This window comes from Lytechinus variegatus, chromosome 5, assembly GCF_018143015.1.
Source record: "Lytechinus variegatus isolate NC3 chromosome 5, Lvar_3.0, whole genome shotgun sequence".
Taxonomy (NCBI): domain Eukaryota; kingdom Metazoa; phylum Echinodermata; class Echinoidea; order Temnopleuroida; family Toxopneustidae; genus Lytechinus; species Lytechinus variegatus.
In genome coordinates this window covers 37,188,488-37,214,523 of record NC_054744.1, presented here as the reverse complement: position 1 = coordinate 37,214,523, position 26,036 = coordinate 37,188,488, and the positions used below count along the sequence as shown (strand labels likewise).

Here is a 26,036-nt window from a genome sequence, read left to right as displayed (position 1 = left end):
TATCAGTAATGTGAATTAAAAAAACACATTGAAGTTCCGAGAAATAACTTACCCACGTTGCAACTGGCTTGTGAAATGGTGATGTTATCTACAGCAATTATTCCATCAGTCTTATTGTTGCCAAAGTATGTGATGAATTTGATCTGGGAGAAGATAAAAGAATATTTTCAAAGTAATATTAAAAGGTGTTTTTTTTATTTTTAAAATGGAAGGTTATAAATACATATCTAGTTTAACTAGTATAGGAGTCTAGCAGCACAGGGGTCGAACCAGAATTTCATAAAAGAGGGGCAAACAAAATGTAATATATTTTTTCTGTAAATAAAGAAAATGTTTTCACTGAAAATGAAGGGAGTGGCACCTGTTTTGAAAAGAAGGCACCATGCAAAATCTTAAGCAAAACTAAGGACAGCTGCCCTCTTTAGATCCGTGCAATAGAAATTTGTGTCACCACCTTGTCAACCTAGACTATCTGATGTGCCAACTCTTAGCTTTTTCAGTCCTACTTTATATGCACTTCAAATTATGTAGGGCTATTGGCCAGGATTAAATTAGTGGATTCATTTCAATGCATATTCATCAAACAATACCTGAAATAAGTCTTTATCTAAGAGGCTCAAATCAAGATTCAAGTCAAAGTGAGTCCATGTTGGAGCATTGGTGGTGTTGACAGTTTGCAAGGACCTCCAGGTCGAGTTCTGATATTCAAGAGCAACTACAAGCTTCATAGCAGGGTCATTCTGAACAGTTACATCATATGACAGGCAGTGGTCTATGGCCTTTGTTGGAATCCTGGGCGGGTAGAGGACTGCTGTGTCACTCGGAACTTTGGTATCACCTTTGATGTATAAGAATGAACCTACAGGATCTAAAAAACAGAATATAATGTCATAAACACCATAAGTGACGATAGTATGGGACCAACTTTAATAATATTAATATGTCAAAGTTCCTTCGTTCCCCAATCACTTACCACATCATCCAAGTATAGCCAATGTATAAGCTGCCAATATCACTAACACATTAAGAACTAACAACATGTGCTACCAGTATAATCATGATTTACTTTCCCTATTTATTACCATTGCCTTGATAGATATAATTTCAATATCATTATTATTGGTATTACAATCATTATAATGTCCTCAACATCGTTATCATCATCATCATCATCATCATCATCACTTATTACGGCCACGGTTGATATTTGTATCATTACAATGTTAGTGATGGTGATGTATAAATGGGAGAACCTTAAGTTAATACCTGTAGAGCTCACCTGAGGAATTAGTGAAAGGAGACGGGTCAAAGCTCAAGCTGTCATACCAAATCCATTCTAACAAATCTGCATCTCCTTGACGATAAAAACAAGTCTCAAAATCCTTGTCAAACCCACACATGCTCTCTGGCTCAAACCCACCGCATGGTTGGCGGAGAAATCTTAAAACAAGAAGATTAGCAGTAAAATCAAACAAAGTCCTTCCCCAGTTAAAGTGACTGACTTTAAAAATTTTATTCACTAAATCCTGAGATGATGGGATTAATTGGCAAATACTTTTCTAATATTTTATCTACATAACACTTTCTATAGTTAGTTCTTTAGTTTGCATTATTGAAACAGACTAGGCAACAACTGGTTTAGGCTGTATATGAGGGCAATACATTAGAAAATTTACAAAAGAATAATTAAGTGAAATTATATACTTTAAAAAAAAAAACCTATATGGCCTATGAACAACAAATGTTGTTCATGGTATGTTTTAAACCTACAAAGATTTGGAGGAAAAAAGGTGTGAAAATTCTCAGGACAAAGTTTCATGGACTATCCCTATGATATAATAGGGGAAGGGTGAAGTGTTGAAATAGCCCAGTGTTTTGGGGGTTATAACAATTGAAACAGAACATTTAGTCGCACGCACCACGAACCATCCTCTCTGGAAAAGATACAGTGCGCTATCGGGCCTCACGATTTCACCACAAACCGTCTACTCTGTTACAATGCCCACTGTAGCGTAAATAATTCACTTCAAGAAAATATAAAGATACGGTATGAAACTTTAGAACGTAAATCGAACGAAGACACCGGTAAATAATTTGCTATCATTGTAGTTGCAGGGGCGGATCCAGCTTTCGTCGATGGGGGGGGCGAAAAAATATTTTCATCAACATTTTCTCGATTAGCCGCTATAATCTGATGTGGTTTTTTTTTTTTGGGGGGGTTCAGGGGTAGTCCTAACAAAAGACTGAAGTCTTAAGTATATGTTAGATTTTATTGTTATAAACAAGATAAGGTATCTCGTGTTGTCTAAATATCTAATGCGTGCGCGAAGCACGTGCTAAAATTCTTTGATATTTTATGTCCTTAGAACTGAAGATTCTGATCATTTAAGTATTCAACTAAACAAAGCGAGCGCGAAGCGAAATTTCATTATAGTAACGTGAAAAGGGACTCAATTAGGAGTTTTTAGTGATTGATGAAGAGGATACATAATCACCAATTAATTAATGAGAGTGCGAAGCGCGAGCTCAAAAGTTTTGATATTCCGACCTTAAATCTGGACAGTCTGAGCGCGTATTTATTTAAATAAAGAACAAGCTGTGTGTCTTAAACAATTACATGCGAGCGCGAAGCACGAGCTTAATTTTTTGATATACTGACATGATAAAGGAGCATTTTGACAATTTTTGGAAAGAATTTCCAAAGAGGATAGGTATCTCACAAATAAAACAATGCGAGCGTGCATTTGAAATAACAATTTGTGTAAATCAACTAAATAATAAAAGCTTGATGTGCGAGCTAAAATATTGTATACAAATTGATTTCAGAACTGGATATATTAAGTGTCTTTTATCCTATTGAATGGGATTCATCACACAGGAAATGCGAGCGCAAAGCGCGAGCGAAAATTTTTAAATAACGTATATTTTCCAATTCTTCCCCTCACCCTTTTCTTGTTTCCTTTCGGGTTCGAGCCGGCCGTTAAGAGGCTGTAAATTACACATCATGAGTATAATACCTTTTCTTACTTTCCTTTCTTTTTTCGTAGTTTCTATAAAGGTAAAAAGTACACTTTTTTCTGCAGGTTGTCAAAAAATACGGGGGGCCGGGGCCGGCTCGGCCCCCTCCTGGATCCGCGCCTGAGTTGCACTTATTGCTGGTTTTAAAAAAGCTTTTCTTTAAATGCGTTTTATGCCTAACGAACTTTCGCATCGAAGTGTGCAGAGAGGACGGTTCGTGGTGCGTGCAACGATTTAATTGTGGTTTTCCCTTTCAACTAGGTATTTGATTTTCAAAACATTCATGTTGAACCTGAGGAAGAAGAATCTTGGTGAAATGAAAGTTACAGACAGAGATGCACAACATCAGAACACTTAAACTTTTCATGACAATTTAAAAGATGTTATTTACCTGATGTCATCGATTCCAATATCTCCTTGACTTCCTGAGCCAACCACTGCTTCAAAACTTATCTGAAAGTTTGTTAAAAAATAATAGGAATACTTTCAGGATTAATGGAAAATGGTTTGAAGGAGCTTAACTAGAACATTTGGATCATACACAACTATAAGAGAGGAGTGATTATATGACATTTTGACGGTAAGGGTTCACATCCCACCGCTGCCACATAATGTGTGAACTTATTGATATTCTACATAGTATGAGACAAACAGGCCACTAAGGATGATGGTATCGTTTTAATGGTGCTGGATCATTGCACCTGATTGCCAGCATGGTAGTTAGGGAGGGACCCACCAGGCTTGAATGGCATTGCCAGTTTTACTGGGTGGCTTTGCATCCCTTCGATGTCACTTTGACAGTAATATAATAATGGGGCATTGCACAAAACTTGTGATCAATTGCAAGTCTATTTTTGGTTCCTAAATCAGTCATGTGTCTATAATTTGAATGTAAATTTGCAAGCAATTGCTAATCTGCTTCTTACAAGAACGAGAGTGTAATCTGATTGGCTGTAGATACAATTTATCTATTAATTGCAAAATTGCGACAGAATATTTGCAAATGATTGAAAATATTTTCGTGCAGCACCCCCTAAGAGGAACAAACATCCATAATATCATTTTGATGGCCTGGGTTCAGGTAACGGATGAACAACATACATGCCAGTGTATATATAACCATAGATGGTATCATAATTGATCGGTAATACCAATTTAACAAACAAGTGGAATGCCTCTGGCCGTCTCACCTGCATCACGCGGTTCAATATAGCAGCAGTGCTGACTTTGAATACTACTCTAACTCGCACAAGATGTTCAGTGATACATGGTTACTCTTATGTCCACTTTTTATGAACTAGACCAATAAACTTACAGAGATATGATGGTTATTCAACAAAAAAACCCCAACATGGCCAAAGTTCATTGACCTTACATGACCTTTGACCTTGATCATGTGACCTGAAACTCGAACAGGATGTTCAGTGATACTTGATTACTCTTATGTACAAGTTTCATGAATCAGATCCATAAACTTTCAAATTTATGATGGTAATTCAACAGATACACCCAATTCGGCCAAAGTTCATTGACCTTTGACCTTGGTCATGTGACCTGAAATGCACACAGAATGTTCAGTGATACTTGATTACTCTAATGTCCAAGTTTAATGAACTAGACCAATAAACTTTCAAAGTTATGATGGTAATTCAACAAATACCCCGATTTGGCCAAAGTTCATTGACCCTAAATGACCTTTGACCTTAATCATGAGACCTGAAACTTGCACAAAATTTTCAGTGATGCTTGATTACTATCATGTCCAAGTTTCATGAATCAGATCCATAAACTTTCAAAGTTATGATGGGAATTCAACAGATATCCCCAATTCGGCCAAAGTTCATTGACCCTAAATGACCTTTGACCTTGGTCATGTGACATGAAACTCTGATAGGATGTTCAGTATTACTTGATTAACCTTATGGCCAAGTTTTATTAACTAGGTCCATATACTTTCTAAGTTATGATGTCATTTCAAAAACTTAACCTCAGGTTAAGATTTGATGTTGACGCCGCCGCCGCCGCCGCCGCCGCCGTCGCCGTCGGAAAAGCGGCGCCTATAGTCAATATTCTTAAGGCGCAAAGGATGACTACTGATATCATTTAAAGATAATGTTGCTTGGTTTATTACTAAAAATAAATAAGAAGAAAGAGCAAACCATGGTAAGATATTGAATGACCTATTAATAAACAAAACGTGTACTATTCTGTCAGGATAATTACTTGATAGTCATCTACAATGTCTTTTATCTCCACGTATGCTGACTGCCAGCGATCTGCCAACTTGGTTGCCTGGAAGATAGACTTTTCTTCAAATCGCGGAGCACTCCAGTACACTGTCAGTGAGCCAATCTCATCTCCAGTCATAAAATAGAAAAACTGCAGACACATGCGTTCACCAGAAGAGGCAAGAGGAGGGGTAGTAATACGGGCTTTATCACCAGGGCGCTGAGGTTGTGATGCCTCTGCAAACAAATAGTATCCTGTAGATGGTTTTTAGAAGACAAAAAAAATACAGAAGAAGAGATAAAGTGAAAAAGACAGAAAAAAGAGAGGGAGGAGGAGTGTAAAAAAGATGTTGTCGATCATGCAGTAAATGCTTTGATTCACAGAGATGCAAAGGAAGTAATCAAGTAAAAAGAGACTCGAATTATGGATCACCTGATGAATTCATGAAGGTATGGTCATAAGGTGGTCCTGTGTTTATAGTTGATGTTCTGCCAACATTACGTTGCCATCGGAACGTAAGAGGACGCTGCCACCAGTATTCCTCTTCATCCTTCTGTATATAGTTGCACATCCCATCTCCTTGCCCATCTTCAAAGTTGCAATCAGCACTGATTGGTTGAGTCGTTGGTGTAGCTGTAAAAGAAATAAATAAACCCAAGTATGCCTTTGTAAAGTTTGTTATCAATTTGTAAGCTATCAGTTACAGATACAAGCTATTCATGTTGTGTTGTTGGATTGGCAGAGGAAGGTTTTACTGAATGTTCTTTTTCCCTAAGTATTTCGCTCTCAATCAATGGTGAATACAATTTACTATTATAAGCTCCTGAACTCCTGCAATTTGATTGGCCAAACAAAAGTTGTGTTGGCTCAGTTGGTAGATCGTTCGTCTCACAACCGGGAGGTCGGGGGTTCAAACCCCGGCCGCGTCAGACCAAAAGACGTTAAAAGAGGGAAGTTGCTGCTACCCTGTTTGGCGTTCAACAATTATAGGGATAGAGCCTCGACGATCTGGCGCTGCACGGTGGCTGCCGGGCCCACGATCAATTGGGCAAAGCAAATTTTCAGAGTATTTCATGGCATGTCTATTTTGAACAATAAATTATGGATTTTCATGGATTTTTTTGGGATTAATTGCCAGCATTTTGGACTGATTTTATACGGTTTATGAAACAGAGCCAATGTGCTTCTGAAATTTTCGGTTTCCATTGGCTTGTTTGAAAGATTCAAAAGGCAGAATATTTCAGAGAGCATACATGATCCTCAGTCATTTGAAAGCAATACAAGCATATCAATAGCATTATAATCAGAGTATTCTAAGAAGTACACATGCAGTCCAGTAAAAAAATACATCGATTGGGAGAAACCCAAGATTGATAAGCCGCAGGCAATTGTTTTTCCCTTCACTTTTTGATATAACAATGTTTTGTACTTTGTTAACTTTACTCTTATTGTGTGTACAAGTATGTTTGTTTATTGACTGCTTTGTTTCTTTTTATCATTATTTTGTAACATTTTGCTGTTAATTAATATAAAATTGTGGTATTGGATGAAATTAATGATGATATCCGAGAGAAAAAAAGAGAAGTGGGGGAAGAATGGGGAAAATAGTAGATGAAATCTTACGCCTGATGCACTTTTGGTTGAGAAGAAATACGTCATCAATTGCTGTTTCTGTTGTTGCCCACATATAACCAATAGTTCCTTCAAAGACAATCTAAAAAAAAAACATGATTTTGAAAGTTAACATAAAAAATGTGTGATAATCAATTTTGACTTAGCAAGAGAAGGGGAAAAATGTTCACTAAATGGTAACAGTATTAGTCCTGCTAAAAAGCAGACTCAATGAAAAGGTAGCTGTTTTGTCAAATGAACACTGGGAAAAGGAATTTCTAATTCAGCACTCACAAAACTTGCATAGTGACTGCACTTTAGAGTGATGATTTTCTACTTCAAATCTGAATGATTAAATCAGCACTTGGAAATGCAGTCACTTTACAAACTCTGTGCTGTTATTTTATAGAGTGAATAATCTACAGTTTCATAATGTAATTTAAAAGTAAAATAAGTTAATGGAAATGAGAATAATCCTACAGATATAGTAAGAAAATGCATAGTGCAAACTCACGTAAAAGGGATAGGTTGAGGGTGGAATGTCAAGAAATGCTTGTTGCCACTCGAGACCATGATCACCAAAGAAGACGAGGTCGGGGTCAAAGGCCAATGTCTGTCCATGTTTTACGATGTAAACATTCAAGAAATCTGCCAATCTTCCATTGAGAATAAACCAGAACGAGAGACAACGTTGGTTGGGAGAACCCTGGAGAAGAGGGGTCAGCGTTCGAGCAAAATCGTTGCTCAAGTGATTCCACCATTCCATGATCTGGAGGACCATAAAATGACCTGGTTTTAAAAAAATAGGATGTAAAGATAGGTCAGATGTGTCATTTATGCTAAGTTATTAAACAACAAATTCACCACCCCAACACAATGTCTTAAAAAGTAAATGACAATGTTAACCATCACACCATCATGCTATTATTAGAATCAGTCTTAGAATAAAAAAAAATGTATACTTCTGTTTCACTACCTTGATTGATACCAATATCATAACCATCTTCATCCATCATCATCATCATTATCATCATCATCATCATCGTCATCATCACCATCATCATCATAATCATCATCATCACCATCATCACCATCATCAATATCATCAATATCATCATCATTATCATCATCATTATCATCATCATTATCAATATCATCATCATCACCATCATCAATATCATCATCATGATGAGGATCATGATCATGATCATTATCATCATCATCATCATCATCATCACCAGCAGCATCATCATCATCATCATCACCATTATCATGACCATGATCATGATGATGATCATCATCATCACCAGCAGCAGCATCATCATCATCACCATTATCATGACCATGATCATTATGATAACAATTATCATCACTACAAGCCGTATCAGAATATTCTCTCAATTTCATCTCCTGAATAAACCCTCTAAGCAATAATAAAAATATCACTTATCAATTTGTAGATATTCTTTGTGGGGGGGCATTTACTTTTGTATCACCATCAAACATATCTTTGTAAATAATGAGGTCATACCTAGACTGTCTCCTCGGGTGTGGTCCTTATGTACCGTTTCGAACCACCACCTCCATGTTACTGTACCCTGATGACGAGCCCAGTCAAAGACATCATCATAAGCCTGGATGAAGCCACAGTCATCCTGTTCAAAGGTACAGTGAAGGTCACTCCGAGGACGCGGGGTGGTGGTTGCAGGTGGTAGATCAGTGGTAACTGCACAAGGAAAATCATTAATAAAGGTCATATATGATGAAAATACAAAGTGTTTCCAGGTTTAGTGTTATTTTAGGGTCATTTCATATCTCACATAGAAGAACCCAACAAAGCCCCTTTCTTAGTTGTACAAATGGTTCCAAAAGACATGTATTTATACTCTGTAAACCCCTTTCTGTATTTCAAATGCAATGGCCAGTAGCTACTAATGACATCAAAACTTCCAATTGGAAATCTGCCCTGGACCATATTTGTAGAGATACGAGTGTTATTGGTTGTTTATGCTTTACATGCATAGATCAATTCCTTGCATTTGTGCTGAGAATCTCTTTTTGCACATCTACAGTGATTTCATAACACATTCTGTTTCATGAAGATGTTCAAAAAGTTGTATGACCACATGTTTGTCTCAGTTGCTGAGCTTAATATGCACATATTGATCAAAATATAAACAGCAAAACATATTTTCAATGTGTACAGTATATTTTGGCATTAGTAGGTGAAACTACAATTATATAAAGATAGGGATAGTTTGTAAATATATCATGAAAAATCTGAAGGCTTATATTTTTGCACTTTGCTTTGTATAATCTTACAAACACCCTTGGAAAGCTAGCAGATTAATTTTTATTTCTTTAAATATTATCAGAGAATATACTTACATGGCGGACAGGTTCTGCTTTTATAGAGTTGGATATCATCGAGAGCCACGTCATCTCTTCTAGATACCCCTCTCTTTCCTTCAAATACAATCTTTATCAAAAATAGAATGTAATAAATAATATTACTGCATATAGGATTGTCTTCAAGGGATGATATCACTACGACTTTGCCTGAAGTTCAGTGCCTAGATGATATTGAAATAACCATTCTTTACAGTAACCCAATCCAGAACAACTCATGTCATCATATTAGGTTAACATGTTTGGTCAAGCAATCATGTAATCAGATCATTCAAGAAAAAGACCCCTAAATTCCCGAAAGGCCTGGTCCAATTTGTAAAAATTATCAGTCAAGTACTAGTATACAAATATTTGGGCCCAATTTACCTGATGTTTTTTTTTATTATTAGCCAAGTATACAAAGGTCAGGTTAACTGGACCTGACATTTCAGGAAATCAAGGGACCATTTTCTGGAATGGTAATATGCAATAACCCAATGGGATGGCACAAGCCTTCAGAACCCTCTGTCGGAAATGTTAGGGAAGATTTTTCCTGAAACATAGGCCTCCAGTATTTCATTAGGGATAGTACCATACCATTGATTGCATATGTTTCAGAAAAAAATCAACGAATATCCAAAAACGGCATGAACTCTTTAATCATGATCATTTTCCTGAAATATCAGGAATGCACAAGATGACCACCTGAGAAAAAGGAGGGGAAGAGGGGGAATGACTGATTTGGGGTTTCCTGGATCTACTAATCATGTTCTTCAAAAATCACTATGATACATTCTTTTAGATGGGATATGAACTACTATTGTAACTTGGTATGATTGTATCACGGATCAAAACCTTCGTTTGGGCACATTGGCCTTCTTCTCAACCTGTACTGCAATTTCATGGATCAAACTTTTTGATATGCTTTGATATAAAATATAGCTGAATCGGTACGATCATAAAAACATGTTCACTGATTTTCATCAAAAACCAAAGTACTTTCACCTTAAATGGCCTATTGATCTTATTAATGGTAAGTGTTGCCCGATGCCAGAAATCGCCTTGGTCACCACTCTGGGTCCAGTCAGGTTGTCCTGGCAAGATACCATTTAAATCCATGATGTAGACATTAAGCTCTTCGACATCCGTACCATACATATGATACCAGAATTCAAGGCATGATGGTCTCCTCTGGGCGGGAACGTCGGGTGATGTCAGGCGTGCTCGACCATTTCTAGGTGTGTACCAACTCGCCTCAATGTACATAAAAAATCCTGAGAAATAATGGGTGAAATGAGAGCCCTATAACCTTTATTTAGTTGTTAATGGTACAATGCAGGTAACCAAAACTTTTAATAATAATAATATAATAGAAAGACACATGTCATGGCTTGGAATCGAACACACATCCCTCGGCTTGAAAGACAAGAGTATAAACCACTTAGACCTTGACACCCCATGCAACTCTACATGACAATGCCAATGGAATAGTTTTCATTTTATTCTAGAATTTGTAAGTGATCCCAAATGAAATGTTAGATATATGAATTAAAATTGAACTCAATTGACTTAATTCAAGTGATGAATTATGTAAATATATATTTAACAATACTAGTTTCTCGTAAATTAAGGAAGTGTGGTGCTTTCTTAAGCAAAAGGGTTAAAGCCAAGCTATGACTTTTCAAGTGATAGAGAAAGCGAGAAAAAAATTTGAAAAGAAATGGAGGAACAAATAAAGAGAAGATAAAGAAGAATAGTGAGGGAGTGTGAGAGTAAGAAAAAGAAATGAATCAGCAGTTTACCATGTAATCTGGTAGACCTTACCCAATTCATTTCCAAGTGTATGGTCAACCTGAGGTCCTGTAAATCTCCACCATGTACCCCGATTAGACCAGGTCCAATCAAATTGATCATCTTTATTCTGCTCATAGTAACAGATTTCAACTTCCTCAAAGTCACAGCTCACACTGCTGAAGTTCTTGACGTGATCTGAAATTTAAAATAAATAGAAATTACAAATCACATAGGCCTATAGATTTACAAACCTTGTGCAAACCCCCTACTTGGTAAATGCAGTAATCCATAGCCTATGTGATGAACAAATCTGATGGCATGCAAGACAGAATGGCTCTACAACATTTGATTTAAGCAAAGTCTAAACCTTTTGAAATCTTAGTTCCAGATTATATATAATTCCTCACCATTATCCTGTTTCAATATGCCATTCAATATTTAGCATTCCCTCTTCCAGTCTTTCCAGGTTCCCTGAGTTAGGGTTAACGCTGCATGTTTCACATGAAAAATCTGTTTTCTGAAACTTTAAGAATCCAGTTATACTAACGTTTTCCGGGGCACTCGGTGAACGTAATATTGACATCATCTAGGGATATATCGCCTCGATATGTTTCCCCTCTCTCCGCTTCAAATATAACCTGAAATAAAAAACAAAGGAATAAAATGGGTGCACAATTATCAACCATAATATCTACCAGTATATTGGTCATGTAATCAAAATATAAAGTGTATGCTCCCAAATCAAAACATTGCTATAAGATTTTGAGCAAAATCTTTTGGCCAATTGCTTGGTCAGAGATTTTGCCCCTTTCATTGACAAACACCTGTGTTAAAATACATGTAGATTACAGTAATTTGTTTGGTCATACATGAGTGAGAAGGGTATGATTTTTCTTTGGCATTTCTTGGATTTGGAAAGTCCATTAATAAATCTATTGAGAAGTAGACAATTTAGAATTAAAATCAACCAGTCACTACTGGATTCTGTAATTCCCATAGGCTTTGTAGAGGGACTGTCAGGTTCCAATAGCCAAGGGATTGATACCTGATAATCGTAGGGCGTGGTGATTATAACTTCTGCTGCACGCCATCGATCGCCTCGATTTCCCGAAATACTCCACACTGGGTCACCGATGTCGTCTGAGGTTGAGTTTTTGATATGGACATTGAGGTCACCCATCAGGCTTCCGTACATGTGATAATAGAAGATCATGCAGGATGGTCGACCACCGTGGCCCGCCATCATCGGCGAGATCAAACGAGCAACATGGCCTTGTCTTTGTGGCACGGATGCCTCGATGAACACATAGTGCCCTTTCAAATAAACCACAGAATACATAACCAATTTCATACAGGATCCTAAACGATTACGATGTCTGATAGAACATATATCAATAATAAACAACCTGGGGGCATTTCATGAAAGGAAATGTTGGACGTTTAATCCGACAAATCTCATTTTATCCGACAGTTACCATAGTAACAATGCATCTCAGCCAATCAACATCAGGGAAAGAATGATCTGACAACTTGTCAGATGAATATCTATGAAATACTCCCCTGAAATCAGGAACTCAACATTATTGTTTTGCATGCCATCTGCTTACACAGAGCTGCTTAATATGTTATTAGCCGCGGCTGTAAAAATATAGAAGCTTGTTGGGTTCAACAAAGCTCCATAAGTGTTTTAATTCTATTTAATGAGATTTGGTGGGTTCTAAGTGATGTAATTTCTCAACCTACCGCTTGCATTCTTATATGTGTTGTCAGACTTTGGACCGGTCCTTCCAGAACCCGTACTGCCAGAAATCCACCAGAAATCAAAGTCATCAGTTGTATCTTGAATGAATCCACATAGATTTCTTGTCTCAAAATCGCAGATAAGGCTGTCTGTGTAAGTAAAATATATATGGAATCCAGCCCATCAATAGATCATCAAATCATCAGGATTGTATAGCATATTTGTATTTGATTGCAGGCTTAAAGTCATAGAAAATCTAACTAGCACAACGCTGAAATTTCATCAAAGTCGGATGTAAAATAAGAAAGTTAAGAATGTAACATAAGAAAGTTAAGACATAGACTTTTGTTTATTTTTCACAAAACAGTGGCATGCACATTTCAGTGATATGCAAATGAGACAGTCGATGGTGTCCTTCACTCACTATGTCTTTTGTTTTTTATTGTAACATAATCATCAGTGATTTATCTGGGAATAAAACAACACAAATGAACCCCAACCCCAGATTATTTTTATAGGGAGGACAAGATGACTTAGTTTCTCTTTATTAGATTACTAGGGTATTATAGAGTTACAGGACTAATATTAATCTGCTTTGCTCTTCTTCTCTATTTCCCTTCATTTAAATACTACTTGAACAATCATAGGATGTGGTCGGACCTTGCCCTCAACCCCCCCCCCCCCCAAAGAAAAAAATGCAGATTCAGGCCTCGTACTATCATGATTCATCGAGTCCGTTTTACCCTGAGATCAATTTCAACATGAACAATGGATGTAACCACCACTGTTTTGGGGTTACATCCATTAGTTGGGGTTAAAGATGTACTTACCTAGAGGACACACTTTATCAAGGATCATTAAATCATCGATTGCTACATCGCCTCTGTAGCTCTCTCCAACCTCACTCTCAAGTACAATCTAAAGAAATGAAAGCCAATTCTAATGGGTTATTACATTGCAATGAATTGCACTATATTTTAACAAGTGATCATATATTCTGGACGGTAACCAGGGGGCCGTTTCATAAAGATATTCGTAAGTTAAGGGCGACTTTAAGAACGACTGGTGATCCTTTCGTACATGCTTAACCATCGCCAATGAATATACCATTTTCCACAAGAAAGGATCACCAGTCGTTCTTAACTTACTAAAAGCTTTATGAAACACCCACCAGGTCTTCTGTTTAGTATTGGATCACTGAGTATATAAAATATAGGCTGGATATTAGGTAGATAACTTTGGATGAAAGGATGGGTAATTGTTTGTATGATCTAAATAACAATGAATGGATAGAAATATTAATGTCTTTGATTACATTTAAACGTTATATTGGTTTGATAATATTTGTTCTGAAAATAAGATCTTAAAAATATGCATCTCGTTCGTAGCTGGTGCCTCGCATGTTTTTCCTCATCACAGTCAGTATTAATAATTGCTACATGTAAATACTGAGGTCTATACATCTACAGTGGTAAAATGCATGAGATAGATTTCTCCCATGCATTATAAGTATAAAAATATAAATACAAACAAGCTTTACTTGGTAATCTTGTGCCTGAGGCGGGATGGTGATCCCAGATTTCAGCCATTTATTATCTTGATGACCACTCCATTGCTGGAGCAGCGTCGGGTCATCTGTACCGTTGACGATCTGGAGGAGAACTCGGAGCTTCCCGATGTCCTCACCGTTCATCTGATAATAGAATGCTAAACAGAGGGGCGTGGTCGATGGCGGCATCACAGGAGAGAGAAGACGGGCAATGTGGCCATCGGTACGTGGGCGGGATGATTCGGTGTAGATATAGAAACCTATTTTAAGAAAAGAAGGATTTATCATCATCTCTTTTGTTCATGTCAGTGTATCTCAACAGTTATTATTTATCATCATCTCTTTTGTTCATGTCAGTGTATCTCAACAGTTATTAACTAGTACGGTACTACCCAGGGGTGGCGGAACGCATTTTAGGTGTGTTTTTTTTTGGGGGGGGGAGGAGGGGGGGGGGGGTAGCTCGAAAGGGCACTTTAGTAGGCCTATATGTCAACATTGGCATATTTGTGCAAACCAAATACTTTTCACCCTGAGATTATCATCTGCGTGTAGTTGTGTGTTTTGTAGTAATTAAGTTGAGCAAAGCCTTCTTGAACTGATTTCTGATTAATTTTGGGGGTAAAAAATCAAATCTGAAGTTGTAAAAACTTGCTTTTTGTTCAATTATGGCGCTAATTACTGTTAACAGGGCATCCTTGCGAAATGTAGCGAACGCGAATCGCGAGCTCAAACTTATGGAAATTTCTTGTAAAAAGACAAAAACTTAACATTCTGAGCAGGCCTTTCTTATAAAGAATTAACGCGAGCGCGAAACGGCGATCTGAAATCTTTTGATATACAGCGCGTCCCAAAAAAAATGTCCCTCTGATATGCGGCTTGATAACTTCAAAAAATAAAAATTATTCTCAATGAAATGTATGGATATAGGAAGTCCATCTCATGTTCTAACTTCTATAAAAATTTCATTGGTCTCGCTTCAGTGGTTTTGAATACACAGCCTATTTTGTAACAGTGGTGCTTTTCAATCCATTCCAAGTTTATATGCATGCAACACTGCTTTGTGTTCTGCACTTTCTTGCATATCAACCCCCTTTGACCATTCTGACCAAGGAAATATCACCTCTATCTCCTTGTTCTGACCAAGGAATTCCCTGATCTGACCAGGGAAATCTCCATGATCTAACCAGGCTCACTGAATCGCAACCTTGAGCATGTTCAGAAGGGCAAAAACATGATTTGACAGTTCATTTCATGTTTGATAAACGGGAGATGCACAATGATTGAGACAACGGGTCATGTCTGTTTCATGCATAATTCCAACAATACTGCATTTTTGTTTTCATTACTTTTTTTTAGTTAATTAGCTACTGAGGTCAGGTTCAATAATTCAGTGTAACTTTTTAAAAGAAAAAGTCTAAATTTTCTTTGGTATAGTTCCTTTTTGCAAAGGGTGATTAACTTATTGATTCCCCCTTTTCCGCTTATTTTACTCATCCATCATTCACATTTTCTTTCAAGTTGTTGCACTGATTCCCCTTATCAATCATCAAACAAACTTAATTTTTTATGTTTTGTGTCCTTCTGAACATGCTCAAGTTTATGATTTGATGAGCCTAGATATGATTAGGGAATTATCCCTGCTCAGATCCTGGATGTAAGAATGGGGGTTAACATGCCATAGACAATGAAGAAATGCATCAATGCTGCAAACTTGGAATGAGCTAAAATGCACCACTGTTACGTAACAGAGTGTGTATTCAAAACCGCTGAAGCGCGACCAATGAAATTTTCATGAAAGTTAGAACATGAAATGAGCTTTCTACTCATGAACATTTATTTGAGAATCCTACCACATTTTAGAATTAATTCAGTCCTATGTCAGAGGGACATTTTTTTTGGGACGCGCTGTACACTGACAAAAGTATAGGATACGTATTTCACCAGTAGATTAATGCCAGCGAGAAGTGCGAGCTTAAACCTTGTGATATTCCCACCTGAAAACTTGACATTCTAAGCATTTTTTAACCCTGAAAGGATGAGTACCTTACTAAACAATAATTAATGCAAGGACCCCCTGCACCCCCGGCTCCGCCACTACAACCTTTAAATTTCCTCCTCTTTTTCTGCTTCTTATTCCTTTTATAAATTATGTTCTTCTTTTTCTCTTTCATCCCTTTCTTCTACAATAGTTGAGTAAAGGATTTCGGATTATGAGAGGGGCAAATTTAGAAGAAAAAATAGGCACAAAAGACAATAACTGCTATATCATTTATCACAAATTATCTTTGGGTGATTCTCAAAATATAAAGGAGCGCATCCCCTACGCCCCGCCTGGATCCATCACTGTAGTAACTACAACTGTTGATACTTACCTTCTGTTGATCCGTAGGTATGATCAAACCTTGGTCCTGTATTCTCTGTAGCTGTACTACCAGCATGTCTCGTCCAATCAAAATCATCCAGAGCATCTTGTATGTAACCACAGAATGGATCTGTTTCATTCTCATAGTTACACGAGAAGATAGGGTTTGAGTCAACATCGGATTGACCATGACCTAATGTATAAAGATAAAAAAAAAATATAAGATCAATTCACACAGTCATGTATCTTCTTCTTCCACTCCTCCCTTCCACCATTTCATCTTCATCCCCCCTCCTCCATTCCCTCCCCTTTTCCTTTCTTCTCCTCCCATACTCTCTCTCTCTTCCCTTCTTCCTTTCCACTTACCTTCTCCATTTGTTTGTTTCTTCTGTTTTCCTCTCTCTTTTCAACCTTTGCTTCCTCTTCACCATCCTCTTATTCCTAAGTTATTCCTGCCTCCACCTCCCCCTATTTCTCATCTGTTTCTAAGTCATTAACCCTCTCCTCTTTCCCCCTCCTATCCCCCCTCGATCGTCTACTTTTTATTCTTCAAATCTGCTACCCTCATTCAGAAAGATATTGTACGTAGGGGGGGGGGGGTGTCAATAAATAGGTCCTTGACTACGCAAAGGGTTTTTATGGAGGTAGAGTGGGGGTGTCGTGGCTAAATGGGCAAGTCCCCAGACTTTGAACCACAAGATCCTGGGTTCGAATCCAAAAGCGGCACTCGCGTCCTTTAGTCTACATTTACTACTCTCTATCCGGGTGTAATAGATGAGTACCTAGTAGGAAGGGGTTCACTAATTGACTAATTGCTTGGGCACCTGATCAGATTATCGTTATGCAATAGCCGTCATAAAACTATGTACCGCTGAGCAGGGCCTCGGGAACGATTTTTGTTTACCGGGGGTGCGGATGTAAATTTGAAAAAAAAAGGGGGGGGGGGTTCTCTACGAAAATTGAGGTCCAATTGGTCACGAAAAATTTGAAAAGCAAAAAAAAAGCAAAAAAAAAAAGGATTTTACTACAAAATTGAGGTCATTTTTGCTTCATTTTTTCCTCAATTTTTACACACCTTCCAGAATACCTGATGGTACTGCCTATGGAGAATAATACACGCAAAACCCCCAAATTCTTCCCAGCGCCATGCCGCTTAGAAACATTTAGCTGTACTACACTCTAAAAAATGAAGTGCTAATTTAGCTCTTAAAGAGCGTGTATAGTGACTGCATAGTGACTGCACTTCGGAGTGCTGATTTGTCTCGTTCAAATTTGAACTAGACAAATCAGCACTCCGAAGTGCAGTCACTATACACGCTCTTTAAGAGCTAAATTAGCACTTCATTTTTTAGAGTGTATAAGCGCAATTTAACTGTTGCATATTATTATCATTATGATCACTTTGTCTCGATGAAATTTGACAAGCCCCCTAAAACTCTCAATTTTCTCTTTTTTCTTCTTTACTTAATACTTATACCATAAAGCTATTCTTATACATATGATAATCACATGTCTCTGTACACCTGCTCTTTTTTACCCACTCAAGAGTTCACTATATATAGTGAACATTTTCTATATTATAATATAGAAAATGGGAGAAAATGATAAAAACCCGTGCGACGACATAGACCAGAGTCAATAAAATGATATATGCATGAGAATAGATAATAGGAATTAATACACTTATGTCTAGATATAACAAAAAAGAAGAAAGAAAATGATGAATAAAAATTGGTATCTGAATTAACAAAACAATATATAAAAAGTTGAATTATCAATAAACTAATTTTACACAAAACGTAATGATAAAAAAATATTTGCATACAGCCTCAAAGAACTGAAAGGTCTATCAATAAATTAAAAACACGGAAATAATAATAACAGTAAACGACAGAGAGAGAACCCCCTCATTTGTATTTTTAAATTCATTTTCAAATCCATTCCATCCGATCCCTTCTCTACCTCTGGCCAAGTCCCTCTCTCCCTCTCATTCTCCTCTTCTCTCTCCCTCTCTTCCATCGTTAAACTCCCAAGGGTGGCATACATGACCCGAACTCAACAAATTTGCTTCTTATGTTTTTACTCTAAGCAGGTCAAATGTTAGCTTGTGTGCCACTCAGTACCAATACAATTTTATGGAATGTATATTCGTCGATCCGGTTGAAGTTTTAGTAGTAGCATGAGCTTTCCAACACCCTTGTAATATTATCATTCCAACATTCTGCACAAGATATTTTCCCGTTTTTCTCTCTATTAGTTATCTGTGGACCATTATCAATCCCTCAAAATGAACCGTGAGTACAAGAAAAAGACCTTCACGTATATTTCCCATCCGCATTCCTTGAAATTGAAGGAGAAAGCAAACCTGAATGCTCTTCCTCCTATCCTTCTTTTTTATCGAATAATTGAAGAAGGAACCGAAAATGATGATAAGAAAGAAAAAAAAACAGAAGACAGGAAAAAATACTGAAAGTAATAATAATAATAATAATAATGATGATGATGATGATGATGATGATAATAATAATAAATAATGATAATTAATAATAATATCAATACAATAACACGAATGAAAAGAAGAAGGAGAAGAAGAAAAAAGGGGGTACAATCAGAAAGGTAATCTCAAAATTGTTCAGATCGGAATGATTTGGTTGACTTTGTTCACCAAATAATAATTATTTAGGAAACTGTATATATATTATGTACGCAGGACATAAGTATCAAGCAATCATATTATGATTGAATGAAATAAGATAACGTTAGCATGAAAGTAATGAAAAAAAAACACTAAACGATCCGACAGGATGTTTGATACCTGTTCATTAATCATAAAGTTTCCATTCATCATTTAGTTTCAGATAGCATGAGTAGGTTCATGTGTCTAAAGATTTTTTCCATTCGAGCAAAGAGGAGGATATTCCCAGCCCTAAATATTCTTCTCCCTTGGAAAAGAAAGCTTAAACATGTTAAAGCTGCAATTGATCGTTATTTTTTTAAATGTGGAATTCGTGTCAGAACACTAGCGTACCTATGGGGGCAGTCTGCCCCCCCCCCTGACGAGTCACAACCCATGCAAGGGACGTATCCCTGCCCCCTGACGAGCCACAACTGATCCATGACGAGCCACCAGTGGCCCCCTCCTTTGAAGTTGAAGACCCTTTTTTTTTGCTTGTCCATTTTTTTTTCTGGTACGAAATCCTTTATTTTTGGTTAAAGACCTTTTTTTTTTGCGTGTCAAATTTTATGGCGGACGATTTTTTCGATTTTGCTCACCCGGCCCCCCTGCGCTACTGTGTCAGAATAACTTATTCGACATAGTCAATGTCATCTAATTATGAAATAGGAATATAATCAAACTTGTCAAGTTATTGTGTTAGTCATTGGGGTGGGAAAAGGAGGGAGTACCTACCACCTTCAGCGCGAAGCGCAGAAGTTTTCAATAAAAAAATAATTCAAAATTAATTCCTAAAGAACAAGACTATTGACGGTCTTCTGGGAGTTCATATATGGAAATTAGAAGTGACTTATCTGTGAGGAATATACTAACTGTCGCGTTTGATTATTTTACACCTTCACTTCTCGATTTTCTTGGTTCTGAAATCACGTTGTAAAAGGAGCAAACTCAATAAACACATTTTATGGTTGCAGAAAGCAATGAATCATTGATACAATTATCAAAATATAATGCCTAATAGACATTCAGAATATCGTTATTCGATTACGTAATATTTAGAATTCATATGTACATGTAATTACCAATAAGGAAATGATTTTGAATGATGTTCCTAAGCACTGTTTGAAGACGTAAAAATTTGTGATATATTTCCTATTTTTTAGCAAGCGCCATGAGCGCCAACTATAAGGCGGATACCTGCGCTTTACAAGAACCCATCATCATCATCAGGAAATAATTTTGATTTCATGGTATTGTAAAATTATGTTCAACTTGAAATTCATCTATAGATTTAAAGTATGTTTGTGTTTTATGATCATATTCAGAGAGATTTTTAGAAGAATATATTTTGTATTACTATTCCCTTGTAATTATAGATTGTGAAGAAATGTGTACAGATTCTTAGTTTACTTTTGGAATAATATCATAGGCGGATCCAGCTTTTGGCGAAAGGGGGGGGGGGCGCACTGCCGAGCGGCGCACATATTTTTGCACTTCACCGGCGCCATAAAAGAAAATGTTGAAAAAGAAAAAGGGGTAATGCCTGACCCTGTCAAAACACGCACACGCACACACACACACACATGCATATATATATATATATATATGACTCATATAGATATACATGACTCATGAGATAGAGACACATATTTCACCGACAAATTAATGCGAGCGCGAAGCGCGAGCTTAAAATTGTGATTTTTCGATCTGAAAACATTACAGTTTAATGTACGTTTTAATAAAGAACAAGATTATATCCAACAAAAGATTATTGCAAATCGAAGCGGGAGTTCTTTTGAGGTTCAGAACTAAAAACGGGACATTCTATTCACCTATTTAATCATGAAAAGTATGGGGTTTTGCTACAGAAGTGATGCGAGCGCGAAGCGCGAGCTGAAAATTTTTATGTTCCAATCTGAAAAGCGGATAATTTGAGCACGATTTTTAATAAAGAACGAGTTGTGTAGCTCAATCTCGTTTGCTGATTTCTGTGTAACATTACCATCTTATTGTTTTTGCACATGCGGAATTATTGGGGGAGGGCAAAACGATCATTCTTGACCGCGGCGCCGATCTAGATTTGGTTAGCAATAGGCCCTTCTTCATTATTCTACCGGCGCTTATTTATTGAAATCAGGGGACGCTGATCATTCTTGACCGGCGCCGATTTAAATTTAGGCGGTGCCGGTTAAGACAAAGGCAGCGCCGATTTGTCTTGACCGGCGCCGCGATTTAAACAAGTAGTACTGATTATTTTTACCGACGTTACGTAAGATTCAGGCAGCGGCAATCCATAATCGACTGGCGCCGATCTAGAACCAGGAGGCCTCGATTATTCTTGACTGGCGCCGATTTTTAACCAGGTGGTGCTGATTATTCTTGACCAGCCCCGATTTAGATATAGGTGGCGCTGATTATCCTTGATCGGCGCCGGTTAAGAACTCAGGCAGCGCCGAGTTTTCTTTACCGGCGCCGATTTATAACCAGATGACGCCGATTGTTCTTGTCCAGCGTCGATTTAGATTTAGGTGGCGCTAATTATCCTTGATCGACCCCGGTAAAGACTCTGGCAGTGATTTTTCTTGACTGGCGCCGATTTATAACTAAATAGCGCTGATTAGTCTTGTCCGGAGACGATTTAGATTAAGGTGGCGCTGATTATTCTTGATTGGCGCCAGTTATATGCAGGCAGCGCACTGCTACCGGCGAAGTTGTTGGGTAAAGGGTAGTTAAAAGAAAAAATAAGGAAGATGATATGATTACGCTTTGCTGGGGATAGTCTTTCCTTTACTGTTGCTAATGTTATATCAGTGTATAATTTTTTTTTAAGCAGCGCCTTTTCCCTTTCTTTCCTTTATTTTTAATTTTTCAAGCGGCGCCTTTTCTTTCTTTTACTTTTTTTATTTTTTTATTTTGAGCGGCGCCTTCGGCGCCGCTCAAATATTAGGGGGGGGGGGCGCGCGCACCCTGCGCACCCCCCCTGGATCCGCCGATGAATATATTGAATTGTTTTTGCATGAATTCTGAATTTCTGATTCAATTGTGTAAATTATTTTGTGTCATTCATTGTTTTTACATGTTATGTATAATTAGGAAGAAATAAAATATGATTTTAAAAAACCCCTCTAGTCTAGTGTCTATATTGAAAGAAAACTTCAAGGTCAAGTCCACCCCAGAAAAATGTTGATTTGAATCGATAGTGAAAAATCAAACAAACATAACGCTGCAAATTTCATCAAAATCGGATGTAAAATAAGAAAGTTATGACATTTTAAGTTTCGCTTATTTTTCACAAAACAGTTCAATGCACAACCCAACGATATGCAAATGAGAGTCGATGATGTCCATCACTCACTATTTCTTTTGTATTTTTATTGTTTAAATAATACAATATTTCATTTTTTACAGATTTGACGATATGGACCCACCTAACTTAACCATAAACTGTTAGAATAATGGCAATTCCACATGTTCAAGGAGAAATAAAACTTTGTTTCACTTGACAAGGAGGAGAAAATTTCATATAATAAAATACAAAAGACGAGTGGGTGATGACATCAGTCTGCCAGTTTGCATACCGACCAGGATGTGCATACAACTGTTTCTTGAAATGAAGCGAAACTTTAAAATGTCATAACTTTCTTATTTTACATCCGATTATGATGAAATTTTCAGTGTTTTGCTTGTGGGATTTTTCTCCTTTTTTAAAATCAACTTTTGGGTGGACTTGTCCTTTATCTATCATCCATGCAGTGTGATGGTAGGGTACATGGTAAGACTTATACATGTATATCTGAAACAAATATGAAGATGCGGGATTTAAACCCATTTTAGATGTACAGTATAATCATCACTTTGTTAGAATAATGCCCGAAATCATTGTTTCGATAAACAAGGGTGATTAAAGTCCTCTCGAATTTCTTTGCATTATTACAGCATATACATAGCTATCACTTTCAATTCTAAAACTGTTATTTTTAACATTTTAAAAACATTCTTGGCCTCTTTTTTGGCATCAGATCTTAGATATCAAGGGGGCGGAACCCCCTTTTAAGGAATCATTAAAGGACAAGTCCACCCCAACAAAAACTTGATTTGAATAAAAAGAGAAAAAATCAACAAGCATAACACTGAAAATTCCATCGAAATCGGATGTAAAATAAGAATGTTATGGCATTTTAAAGTTTCGCTTCATTTCACAAAACAGTTATATGCACATCTCGGTCGGTATGCAAATGAGGAACTGATGACAGCACTCACTCACTATTTCTTTTGTATTTATTATATGAAATATGAAATATTTTTATTTTCTCGTCATTGTCATGTGAAATGAAGTTTCATTTCTCCCTGAACACGTGGAATTCCATTATTTTAACATTTTGTGCTTCAGGCAAGCAGGTCCTTATCGTCAAATTCGTAAAATTGAAATACTGTATAATTCAAAAAGTAAAAAACAGAAGAAATAGTGAGTGACATAATCGACTCTCTCATTTGGATGTAACTGACTCGTTCATATAACTATTTTGTTAAAAATAAGCGAAACTTTGAAATGTCTTTACTTTCTATTTTACATCCGATTTTGGAAAAATTTTCAGCATTGTGTTTGATTTTTCTCTATTGATTCAAATCAACATTTTTCTGAGGTGGACTTGACCTTTAATAGCCCGGTAGTATAATGGCCAATGGGCGTGCCTACGAATGAAGGTTGCCGGGGCTATTGATGGAGTTTCACATCTGCCCCCCCCCCCGGGCCTGGGGCACTATAGACCCTCTATATATACCTACAACTATTGTAGATCAATATTACTTCGGAGCAAAATTAAACACGACCTGAATATATTCGAAGTGGGACTTGAACTTCTTCACATTAAAGTCGGCTCTAAGTTTTGTTGATGAAATAAAACTTGAACTAGAGAGACATTCTATACAAAAGTTTGCATATTCAGACCACTTCCTCCCAGTGAGGGGTTTGCCCATGCAACAAACTTTAGTTTGCATGGGCATTGAATAATTTCAGCGGATCAAATTTTACTCATATCCCAGGTCCCCAGTGCTGTTTTAAAAAAAAACATTATTAGATACGCCATTGAATACTGATGGAGATATCCTCTAGAAGACAAATAAATAAATGAATAAATGAAATAAAAAAAAAATAGATAAATATGAAACATTCTTTGTAATAAGCGCTAAATACATACCGTTGATTGTTATCATTATTAATCAAATAAATAAACTAAATAAATAAATATTTTCGGGGTGGGGCTATAAAGACAAAGTTTGACTTTAATCAATGCATAATCTACCTCTCTATCTATTGCAGCAAGGTGTTTTCCGAGGCAAACTATACAAAATAAGAGAAAGATTTTATACCTCATTCACATTTGAGATCCGGTTTGTCAGACTTCTTATTGATGAGTGAATCAATCTGCGATAAGGTTGTGAGGTCAGGGACTCGTCAACGGGGAAATCAAGTAACATTTGCTCCAAGCAGGAATAGTATGTAGCATACCCGGGGTAGTATGCGGGTATATGTTTTTATCTTATCTAGTCCTACACGACTTCAATGAAAATGACAGAACAAAAACACTTATATTGATCAATTGAGCGGAGATGGAGGTTGATAACCCGGTTGATAATCATTTCATGGAAAATAACTTATGAGACTCAAGACAGGTTCATTCAATATATTTTAAGCTATATGTTACACATGCATGCCGAGATGTCAAAAGCCATATAACCGTGAGGGAAAAAAGGTAGGCTTTTTTGTCAAAGTATGGTAAACCGCATTGGAAACACGTCAATTTCACATCTACAACTTCCTCCACCACCATGAACTACCACCAGGATCACTATCTCCAGCTCCAGGAGAACAACCACCCCCGGCAACCACCATCATGACCATGGTATAAATATAGTTAGTGGGCGTATGTGTTGGGAGGGGAGGGGGGGGGGATTATTGCATACGGCTAGTATTTTGTTACCATACAAAAGACATTAATAAAGTTGCGGATATTCGTAAGACATATTATTTATTGCTACGTGAGCATAATGAGTAGACCTGATAATGAATATAAACATATTTCTACACAACTTACCTCCCGACACAAACAGCATAGCGAGGACTAAACTGATCGAACATGAAACAGCACAGATACGATAACACAAAACCATAATGAAAGCACAATGTAAGCTATTATCCAAAGAAAATAAAAGATTCCACACCGAAGATGAATCAAGAAAGCACAAATGAAAGAATGTTCAGATTGCAGAACATTTTAACTTCCGAGGGCCCTGCTACCAGTGTTCGGTACTACTTGTTGACTGGTATATAAGAGCAAGCTGGTATACGCCCCCTGTAATTTGACATTGGTGACCGCGGATGAGGATGAGAGGAGGATGGAGAGTTATTTGCGTCCCAGACGTACCCCAGCAGAGGGTCGGCTAATCCTCCTATTACCCTGTCTCCCCGATTTAGCCTCAAAACAGGGAGTTTTGACCCACGACATGCTACTGTCACAAGTGTATGCGTGGTATCAATAAGGAGGTGCTGTTTAATTGGTGTCAATCTGGTGGAGGGGTATTGAGGGTTAAGACTACTCGACACACATGTACGCAAACCCGATGATTATAGGCCAGGAGGCTAAGCTCAATTCCTCGACCATGAACCCAG

At 37.2% G+C, this 26,036-nt stretch overlaps 1 protein-coding gene across 1 annotated transcript in view; it reads right to left on the bottom strand.

Moving 5' to 3' along the window:
* The window catches only part of LOC121416061 (MAM and LDL-receptor class A domain-containing protein 1-like), a 27,277-nt gene extending 1,241 nt beyond the window's left edge, over positions 1-26,036 (bottom strand). The window contains exons 1-19 of the mRNA XM_041609505.1: positions 25,462-26,036; positions 16,703-16,885; positions 14,322-14,590; positions 13,612-13,699; positions 12,784-12,930; positions 12,086-12,354; positions 11,588-11,678; positions 11,071-11,235; positions 10,252-10,520; positions 9,247-9,337; positions 8,390-8,584; positions 7,373-7,647; positions 6,871-6,961; positions 5,680-5,880; positions 5,242-5,501; positions 3,410-3,471; positions 1,280-1,440; positions 591-868; positions 53-143 (exon numbers count right to left, since the gene is read on the bottom strand). Of these exons, the coding sequence (XP_041465439.1) occupies positions 53-143; positions 591-868; positions 1,280-1,440; positions 3,410-3,471; positions 5,242-5,501; positions 5,680-5,880; positions 6,871-6,961; positions 7,373-7,647; positions 8,390-8,584; positions 9,247-9,337; positions 10,252-10,520; positions 11,071-11,235; positions 11,588-11,678; positions 12,086-12,354; positions 12,784-12,930; positions 13,612-13,699; positions 14,322-14,590; positions 16,703-16,885; positions 25,462-25,537 (3,262 nt within the window). The 5' untranslated portion in view covers positions 25,538-26,036. The remainder of the gene's footprint in view (positions 1-52; positions 144-590; positions 869-1,279; positions 1,441-3,409; positions 3,472-5,241; positions 5,502-5,679; positions 5,881-6,870; positions 6,962-7,372; positions 7,648-8,389; positions 8,585-9,246; positions 9,338-10,251; positions 10,521-11,070; positions 11,236-11,587; positions 11,679-12,085; positions 12,355-12,783; positions 12,931-13,611; positions 13,700-14,321; positions 14,591-16,702; positions 16,886-25,461) is intronic.